At 37.2% G+C, this 10,347-nt stretch overlaps 1 protein-coding gene across 2 annotated transcripts; it reads right to left on the bottom strand.

The window, feature by feature from the left end:
- Positions 1-124: 124 nt before the first annotated feature.
- Positions 125-5,308, bottom strand: LOC105686500 (alpha-glucosidase). Of its 2 annotated transcripts, XM_012401395.3 has the most exons (10): positions 4,300-5,308; positions 3,155-3,530; positions 2,828-3,072; positions 2,630-2,755; positions 2,309-2,535; positions 2,032-2,218; positions 1,695-1,921; positions 1,007-1,012; positions 507-656; positions 125-371 (listed from the first exon to the last, which is right to left on the bottom strand). In XM_012401395.3, exons 1-10 carry the CDS (start codon positions 4,531-4,533, stop codon positions 296-298), a joined length of 1,854 nt encoding a protein of 617 aa, XP_012256818.2. In that variant the 5' UTR covers positions 4,534-5,308; the 3' UTR covers positions 125-295. The 2 variants fall into 2 exon arrangements, with proteins under 2 accessions (XP_012256818.2, XP_012256819.2); XM_012401396.3 differs by lacking the exon at positions 1,007-1,012 and having other exon boundaries at positions 4,300-5,298.
- Between the last annotated feature and the right edge of the window lie 5,039 nt (positions 5,309-10,347).

Genomic DNA, 10,347 nt, shown 5'->3' with positions numbered 1-10,347 from the left:
TTGAACCTGTGTACTCTTGGTAGTTAACTTATCGGTCAATATTAGCATCGTATCAAAATAGCTAAGGAAAAGGATGTATGAGAAAATGAGTAAACAGGGAATTGATTGGGCATACACATCGATATTTAGGCGTGAACTAATTTTATATTATGAGTTCACTGTTCACGTTCACATATAGAAGTGTTTCAGCCATATAAGTAGATGCAAAACAATTGAAAAATGGTACCATTATAAGTAGAAGTAATAAGTAGAAGCAAATTGGTACATGCCGAATTATTGAAATCGTCCAGAAATTTTATGCCTTAGGCACAAAAGTCACGACCATTGTACTTTTCGGTGAAATTGGAACGCTGTTCGAAGGTGGAGTGCTCCTGAAAAATACATAATACATATGTAGTATACCACATCTATGAAACCGCACATACATCAGTGCGATACGATACTCATTTCTTACTTGTTTGATCACACTATTATTCAAATTAATTTATAAAGTCCGTAAAACTTACTTGACTGCGATGTCTTTCTCGTGGTAATTAGAGCTGAGTGCAACAACTCTTACTTGTTCCGAAACTTGAGGAATGTTGGAGAAATCCACAATTGCTGATTGATCTCCGCTTTGGTAAGCGACCAAATACCCAGGATTACCGCTTTTCAACCTGCAGTAATGGCAATGATTGAAATATCTCTTCACAATAGAAAAGTACAATCAATAAATGCGTGATCGAGATCACTATAAGCGTTAAATTTCACATTCATAAAATCACAAAATGCAGATACCTGATATGCTTTTGTAATGCCAAAACTCACAGGCTTATATGTATAATTGTTTTTATATGTATACTGGGAATACGTGATTTGTTTTCATACAATCAAGGATGATTAATTGTATGTCATGCATTTACAATGTAAGGGTGATTCGCAAAGTGATGCATGATGTGCGTACATGACATTGTTAGCATACCGATATTCCTACAATTGAGCATGCAATGGGTTAGTTTAAACTTACCAGTTTCTGCGGCGCGCAGATGTGAGCATGAAACAAGTAAAAATCAACTTTGTGTTAGTTATTAGTGTACACAATATACGTATTGACTTGTAGCCTGGAGCTGGTGTTACGAGTTAGTGATAAGAATTGGACAGGAAGTGGTCAATTGAGATATGAATTGGTCAATTTCCTTCAATGAGGTTATACGAATACTCCATAATGGAAGCACAGACACAGTCGAAACTATTATAACAAATCATCAATAGAAACTCTGATAAGAACTTGAATTCAATTAAAGATAAAATTTTGATGAAAAGTTTCAAATGTGTTCAACATCAAAATCTTTGAAATCCACAGAAGCAGAGTTCAAACGAATAATTCGGAACAAATCGGATTAGGAACTGAATCTTATGTAAGGCAAACTCTTGACAGTCTTGAGAGACTGAGTCCTGAGTCTTTAGAGAAACAATAATCTTTTATGGTGAGTGAGACAGAATTAAGATAGGAGTAGAATTTCAGATAAAAGATAAATGTGTCTCACTTCAATTTTTAGTAATATATAATACCGCCATGGTATGGTTCTGAATAGGTATAGGTGCTAGTCAAACGATTTGTTAATACCCCAAATACTAGCCCGCAACACTCCGTTAGTTAAGTGAGAATTTTAACGAAATATTTAGTTTAGATCATATTCCAGTGTTGAGCTCACCTGGTGTAGACAAAGACGGTTCCATTGACGATATCAGTTTTTGTTTCCCCATATAGGAAGGCAGACACAGAGCGCTCTTTAGTAAGTATCTCGAATGCATCTCCTGGATATTTGGTCTGGGCAAGACTTAAAATTGGAGTACCAGGTAGGAGCAATGTCATTAAAGTCAAACTCTCAGCGACCTGGTCAGGCATTCGCTCGTGCAGAGGCCTTTCTACATTGTTGAGCTGGAAGCAAATTTTTTGTTCGATGTGGTGCAAGGTATTGCATAACCTACGTTAAATATAACTGCAAAGTATTTGATGTAACTAAATCTCAGTGATGACATTGTACTCACATCCCAGGCAGGCCAGGCACCGGCTGATTTTAAGCTATTGTCAACTCCTAATCGTAGAGCAGTAGCTGAGATATTAGAATCTGCATTTGACAGGAACTGGGACTTTTGTGGCAGATCTACGAGTTTCACTTTGTCATTGAAGACTGCTAAAGTATCGTTTCTAATAGTTTCCTTAAGCATGAAAAGCCTGCAATCAAAGTTTAACGGAGTTTAACTAATATAAATAGTTGAAATTTTTTGGCGAATGGTTGTCGAGACAAGAAATCTTTCAACATACCCGTTGTCGTTGGTGTTATTGGAAACAATCTGACGCCACTGACGTAGTACGACGCCATTTTCTATTACATCTCTGGTGTACACATGATTCAAAGACTGATAGCTCTCGGAATCAGCCGGTTGAGCAGTAGCGGCCTCATTTCCGCTAGACAGTTTTTCAACAAGGTACTGAGTATTGGCTAATCGGAAACCAGTAACTCCAAGTTTCAGCCAGTGCATTAAAATATCCTGAAAGAGTTCACGAATTTGTGATGCTGACCAATTTCAACTTCAAAAGGCGACATTTGAGGTCTAAATATGGAGAATTCAAGGTAACACTTACAGAGAACTCTTTAACCACATCTGGGTTTTCATAGTTTAGATCTGGCTGCGTTTTGTTAAACTGGTGAAGATAATATTCTTGTCTCTCCGGGTGCCACTCCCAAGCCGTTCCACCGTAGATGCTGAGCTGTAATGAATGATTTCTGCTTAGTACTAAATAATACATTGGTTTGTGAAAAAACATTTTTTAGATCCTCACCCAATTATTAGGAGGACTACGTTTTCCTTCAGAGTCAATTTTGCCTTTAGACCAAACGTAATACTTGGCATAAGGTTCAATAGATTTCACAGAGTCTTTGAACCAGATGTGTTCATCTGAAGTGTGGTTCGGATCAACTTCAAGTATTATTTCTTGTTCTTGTTTAGTGGCAGTCTCGACCAATTCTTTGAAATCTTTAAGGTTACCTAAAGAAGGCTCAATATTCCTAAACTCTACTGTGTGACCTGTGACAAATTGAAAAATCAATGAATTATTTGGGTCGATAAAACTATGCCAGTTGATAATGTGAGGTAAATGGGTATGTACCACTGAGTGATGTAGGCATTATATTTTCAAGGCTGATAACTCGAACATGTTTGGCTTTCAATTCAGTTAGAATTTTGTTAAGCTCTGTAAGGTTGCCTAGAGTCACGGCCGGATTTATAGTGACGATGGGACTTTCTTCCCATAGTTTCTTAGGCTCAGGAGCTGAGCATTTTGGTGCCATAACAATGATAGCTATCGCACCAGCCAACATACCAGCCCACAAAAGCCAGAAAGCAATAAACATAAACCATCTGAGACGTATCCAGAATGGATCATTTGCAAATTTCATCAGCTCTTCCTTTCCCATTCCGGTCAAAGTCTGCTTCACTGTTTCTATGTCAATTTTTGCATCTCCGTTTTCCGATATGAATTTGACCTGCACAAAATCCCACACACTGCTAGTTTCAAAGTTAGACATTTATGTATGGGAAGGTGAGGCCAGAGGGAATTTCATTTATAGATCTATTATTTATATCTCGAATTGGACAAAAAAAAGAAGTGGCTTGGGCTAGCCGCTGAAGTAATAAGAAAAAGAGAGAGAGACAGTCACTAAAAAATTATTTGCCAATAAGAAAATGTACACATTGAAAACAAGATCAGGCATCCACACACACAAACATTATAGGATTCAGGTGGAGGTATTACTCTACTATCATTATCCACAATACAGTTATAGTATGAAGTTATTTCCTAAGAAGATAAATGAACAAATGAATTTGACATGCTCAGCAGCCTTGTAAGCAACTTTCATAGATATGTATGTCATTGTCTCCTCGGAATGGTATGATGTAACAGACTTCAAAAATTGCAACAAATTTTTCTATTGTTACGTTCAATATGGGGAAATACTTGAAAATGACGTACACGTGCAAATTTTGGGGTTTACCCAGGTCCTGATTAACTGGTTCTAGTAAATGGCCCTCATTTTGATTGCCAAATCACCATACCATATGTATGAGTATTTTTTGTCAATGAGTAAAGGACTACTCGGATCTATTGTGAATATAACAAGCAATAATTATAAGCTGAATTACATGATACATCTTGTTCTGACAATAATGAACTTATAGTGACGTAGAAAGGAGAATGGATTCTGAATTTGAGGATGAAGTAGGATCTCAAATTATTAGAGGGTTTCCTCATACCTCGGTGGCATCTTTGTTGGAATTGATTCTTCCGGTGTCCTTAAGCATGAGTTCCTGAGCTCCATCATCGATATCGGCATCGCCGTTTTGCTTGGCCATTTTCGCTTCTTCCTCCTTAACAGATTCCTTGTCTGTGAGGAGAACGTCGTTCTCCGGTATCGGCTTGTAAGTCGCGACTGGTTCTGTCGGGGCTTTTACATCGCCCGTATCTATATTTAGTTTCCCACTCTCCATTCTCCAATTTCAAGGACAATATTTGATAGTTATGGCCGTTCTATCTGACGTAACGACTCGATATCACGATATCGATGCAATTACTTCACAATTCAAACAAAAAATTCTTATCGAGACACGCCTTGACTTAATGGGGATAAAAGACGAACTGGGGCTTGATAGCGGAACTTGGGCGTCAACCGGGGAAGATAAAGGCAAGGTTAGAGCCAACCAACGTATGGGGTACTACGGCAGTAGCCAATGAAATTTGGTGATATGTTTGAAGTGCATACACCACTTCACCAGTTGACTTGAATCTGCACAGTCATATACAAAGTCTCACCATCAGGAGCTTACCGCCCTCTGACTGAACGTGGCAACCACTTGCAACTGAAACCCTCGGTCGACTTGGGGTGGCGCGTACCGACTGCAGTCAACCACTGAAATACAGTGAATGCAATAATTGATGAACCAACCGGTCATGACTAGAAAATTCATGCAGAAATCAGTTTCCGCATCTAACGCGGTACCACCACGTCCTTGTTGCTTGAGTCAATTGGGATGACTCCTAGATGCGGGGGAAAAGTATGAGATGAGATTGCTTTGAATGTGCAGAGAATAAATGATTCAATTCACTTCAGGAATTATAGAAAATTTTGTACAAATAGCCGAAACCAATTCTCTGAAATATATTGAATCACAAGTGAATAAGTTTTACATTTATACATATAGAGGGATCAATGTTACAGGAAAGATCTTCTAAACACAAGAATGGGACATCGTGCTCTGAAACAATCCTTACAGATGAATATAAAAATTCATTTTCTGTAATGAAGTACATTTTCACAGGTCCACGGTATTCACAACTAGAAACACCTGAAATGACGCGTTTCCAAACCACCTTATATGAGGTAGCGTCCTCGGCTCGTTTCGATTTTTTTTTCAAGTGGAACGATCGCCGTTATACCTGATTTACACATGCACTTGACGATCAAGTATATTTAAGAAATCTGTCAACGAATTGGTCATTTGTGAAAATTCAGTAATAACTGAAATCTAAAATATACTTAATCGTAAAGTGTGTGCGTAGACCAGGCATATTAAGCCCTATTCAAACCACTGTTGTTGGGCCCCCCTCACGGACCAGTCTGGTGGGATGAAACCTGTAAAGACATGAGAAATAGAAAAAGGGGAAAAATATATATTTTTTGAGAGAATAAAATATCGATTCTAGACATAGAAATTGCATCCTAAATCACATAGCAATAAATTGTGTTTGACAAGAATAAAAAGTAGCACATGATATGAATGGACAATGAAACTTGCACATGACAACACACACGTTTACATAAAACACAAAACCTACAAGACATGGTACCACATCAAACATGAAACATGAAACATGGAACAGAACAGACATATAGATAATCATGATTATCATTATATATTATCAATCATCTTATTACTAAACATCCTTATCAAGAATCAAAAATAAAATCAAGCAATAAAAAATTTGTGTTTCAATGGCACAGCCTCTGGAAAGAGAAAAAGCATTTGTCAATTGATTCCTAACACATGAAACCTGGAACATACAAACAAGCGATTAACATGTTATTATATTATATGAAATTACTGCGAAGAAAAAACACAATTATCAATTAATTTATGAAACATAAAACCTGAAACCTACAAAAAAGTAATCAAAATATTATTATTAAATTGAATTTCTGCAAACAGAAAAAAGCAATGTTAACTAAAATAATTTTAACTGTCAAAATGTAGCGATAACGATCTGTGGTTGAAGCCATATTATTCCTAGAATAAAAAATAGAGAACAAAGCAACATGCTGATGGCTGGAACATAAAATAAATTGCATTAGTAGCCAGGGACAGCCTGTGAATAACATTTGAGTAGTATTGAAACTGAGAATCTGAAAGAATCCCAAGAGTTCTTCAGGAGTTTGAATTCCTAAAATCAGAAAGTAAACTGCATATTAGTAGCCAGAGACAGCCTGTGAATAACAACGGATAATTATTCAAGCTAAGAATCTGAAAAGTGAAGGTAAAACGGTTGATTTTTAGCCAATCAATGCTTTGAGATGGTTTAGCAATTGGCATGTATTTTATGTGACCCAAGAAATGTTCGTATCAATTCCAATTTATTTGACTCAAGAAACTTTTTTAAGAGTTCAGATATCTGAAATCAGAAAGCAAACTGCATATTAGTAGCCAGGGACATCCTGTGAACAAAATCTGATTAGTATCGAAACTGAGTATCTGAAAGAATCTTGAGACTTGTTCCGGAGTTTGAATTCCTGAAATCAGAAAACAAACTGCATATTAGTAGCCAGGGACATCCTGTGAACAACATCGGATTAATATTAAAACTAAGAATCTGAAAAGTAAAGGTAAAACGGTTGATTTTTAGCCGATGAATGCTTTGAGATGGTTGAGCAATCGGCATGTATTTTTGTGACCCAAAAAATGTTCGTATCAATTCCAAATTATTTGACTCAAGAAACTTTTTTGAGAGTTCAGATATCTGAAATCAGAAAGCAAACAGTATATCAGTAGCCAGGGACATCCTGTGAACAACATCTGATTAGTATCGAAACTGCGTATCTGAAAGAATCTTGAGACTTGTTCCGGAGTTTGAATTCCTGAAATCAGAAAGCAAACTGCATATTAGTAGCCAGGGACATCCTGTAAACAATGTCTGATTAGCGATAAAACTAAAAACTAAGACCTAACACCTGTAAGAAAATTTGAATTAGTATGAAATCTGAAAATAAGAAGTATTGATTAGGACCTGTAAGAAAATTTTATTAATATTAATAATCTGAAAGGTAAAATTTTGATTAGTATCTTACAATTAATCCCGTGGAAGTCAAGTACCAGGCACAAAAAGGTGCGATAGTACTTGATCCCTTACAATTTTTCGGCTTTTGGGTTTAAAACGCATCAAGCGTTGCAATGCATTTTTTAAGCGCCAAGTCCGCGCGCATACGAGCAGCAGCGACGGAACTTGGGTTTTTAATTCTCTTTAAATTCCTGAAAGAAAATCTCTCACATCAAGTTTTTAAAGCGCCTTGCAAGATGGCAAGTCACGCTAGTTATTGTTTTAAAAATGGCCCAATCGGGCGTACAAGAAATAAAATATATAAACACATAACATGCGATTCCTCGTCCGCGCGCTATATACCCGCGCGAGCAGCGTCAGACTTGGAATATTTATGCTAATGGAAATCGAAGAAATGCAATTTTTAATCGCATCCTTCTATTCCAATTAACATTGGGGAGTGGAAAGGAGAAAGGTTTACAAATTTGTGGCGTGACGGTCGGCGATCCTCTTCGACGCGAAGTCTTCGAGCTCAACGTCCACCTCACTTCCATGCACCACGGCTGGTACGGAGAGCAAGGCGGACGCATTTCGCCCATTCCAAGTGACCAGGAATGTTACAGGGAAGCAAAAAACTTAATTTAATTTGATTTGTTTGTGAATTGTTGAAAGGAAAATGATCTAGTAGATCTCAGCAAAGAGATCTAATAGACCGCGTGAAGAGACTCATTTGAAAAATATGGAGTTAAATGTTACATAAAATTAATTAACGGAATTCGATCGGAATTCTACTCAATTGATCACTTGGAATTGCTGTGGAAAGAAAAGTTGCGCTTCCGATTTCTTGCCTACCCATTTTGTGGAGCCCACATCCCACCCAACGGTTAAAACTATTATTCACATACACACTGCTTATAAATGCCCTCGCGATGCATGAATTTACCTATACCTGCCTTTCACCTATAATTATCCAAGAAATGATTTTACTGACGAAAACCCCAATTCATACTTGCGCCGGCGCACCGAGAATTTCGTCTCACTCACATCTCACATTCATTGCCGTGGTATCTCGTTCAAAAAACTTACTGTTGACCTGTTGTGTGTGTAGAAATATAAAGGCTGCCCATGCCCCGGCCGAAGCCGTAATTTATTTAAATTTTGAGAAAAGGTGTGTTTGTTATCTGGCCGAAATTTAAAAAACATCAATGATCTTTAAATGAATTTAGTAAATTTACTCTTGAGTAAATATCATTAGGAAGAAAATGAGATTAATTAATCTCATATAATATTCATTAAGCAAGAAAAAGTTAAGGGCTGAAAATTGTGTGTAAGGGAAGAAAATACCTGAAATGATTAGACATCCTGTTATAGTTCTAGTGAATTTACTTATCGGTACCTAAAGACGGGTTCAAGTTTGATCAAAATTGAGTTGAAAGAATTGAAATTTTAAACATGCAAATAGATAAAAAAATATAGAGATCAAATTCAAAATTGATTCAGCTGATGGCTGATCATTAAATTGAGACTAAATGAATTCTGACTACTCGCGGAAGCTATCCAAGTCAATTCCTGATGTACCTGAAAAAGCTGATTCTATGGTAATGACCATCATTCGCACGACAAAATTTTATTACCGATCAGTGATCGACGCAAACGAGATCGGTCACCGAAAATTATGGAAAATTTATAAAACGCGAGAGTCGATTGAACGACGGCCCTTACCGTTGCCTATGAGCTGCACACTCTTGCACTTAAATTTACCAAAGATGTGATTTATTTGAATAGTTCATTTATGCTGAACTAATGATTGACTACTTCAATAACTGATTAAATCATTAATAACTCACTGACTGACTAACTGACTGATTCATTCATTCATTGTGAAATTGATTGACTTTAAGGAAGAATTATTTATTTTTGATGCTACAGGGTGCAGGTGCGCTATGCTCAATAACAACAAACCCTAGAATTACCTGATATAATAAAATTGAAAACCAGGGTACCGCCACGCCACATGAAATGGGGAGAGTGGGATATTTTAAAATACAACAACCCCGATGCCAGCGTTCACCATCGTGTGAGCTGGCAAAGAAGTTGAGGAACTTTAACTGCGCTCACCATCGTTGCCAGTACCAAGACCGGACCCGAGCCGGTTCCCAGGTCTCGGGGGTCTTGGATTTTATCCGGATGTCTCTGCCTCCCTGATGGCTATAGCTGTGTAGTAGGTTGAAACGTTATAAGTTGAATGTAGTGGGTTGAATGTAATAAGATGGGAAGTTGATGCGATGCTCCCACGAAGAACGATGCTGTAAAAAGTAGGAGAAAAAAACCATGAATAATGAAAAGCAAAAATTTGTTAATTGAAGAAAAAAAAAAGTTGTAGAAAATTATAATTACCAAGATTTTTCACTTTATGTTGATGGTTGGTGATATGCCAGAAAGGGGGACTTCGTTGTGTGCAGCAAAAATATACGTCTGTAACACGAAATTTTAATGTTTTTTAAGTGGAGGATATCAAGTACACAAGCGACACGAATCGAGGGATTCGGAGAAAATTAAACGAAAAATATTTGAATTTGGAACTCACCATTTTTTACCCCAAGTTGGCGAACGAAGATCTGGTTTGATTGTCAGTAGCTTTGGAATACTTCTGAGCAGTATCGTATGTAGTACATCAAAGCTGCAGTGGCTGGACGGATGTGTATATGCAATGCAGTGTTAAGCGCTCTGAACTCTGTAATCCGCAAGTAAACGCAAATAAATATGATGATTTCCAGTCAAATTGAAAAAAGAAGCAGAATCGGGCGTGCTACGGTCGTGAGCATCAAAATTACAAACCGCTATACCAAATCACTAAACAGCTATACCAAAAATAATAGTTTCACCTTTACTTGGCCTCTAATACGCAGTAAACTCCGAATAATCAAGAATAATGCATCGAAAACGTCAACAAATGAATAACCCAAGCCTCGGAAGAAAAATGTTTTCACCCGAGT

Source organism: Athalia rosae, chromosome 3, assembly GCF_917208135.1.
Source record: "Athalia rosae chromosome 3, iyAthRosa1.1, whole genome shotgun sequence".
Classification (NCBI taxonomy): domain Eukaryota; kingdom Metazoa; phylum Arthropoda; class Insecta; order Hymenoptera; family Athaliidae; genus Athalia; species Athalia rosae.
Note: the sequence above shows the minus strand (reverse complement) of the source record. Positions and strands in the feature narration are given on the sequence as shown.

Excerpts from the sequence above, each read along its gene's own strand:
- LOC105686500 (XM_012401395.3), bottom strand. The coding sequence starts at position 4,533 with ATGGAGAGTGGGAAACTAAATATAGATACGGGCGATGTAAAAGCCCCG. Across the intron at positions 3,531-4,299 it reads CCAACAAAGATGCCACCGAG|GTCAAATTCATATCGGAAAA; the intron begins GTATGAGGAAAC and ends GATTTTGTGCAG. Across the intron at positions 2,756-2,827 it reads GTAGTCCTCCTAATAATTGG|CTCAGCATCTACGGTGGAAC; the intron begins GTGAGGATCTAA and ends CATTCATTACAG.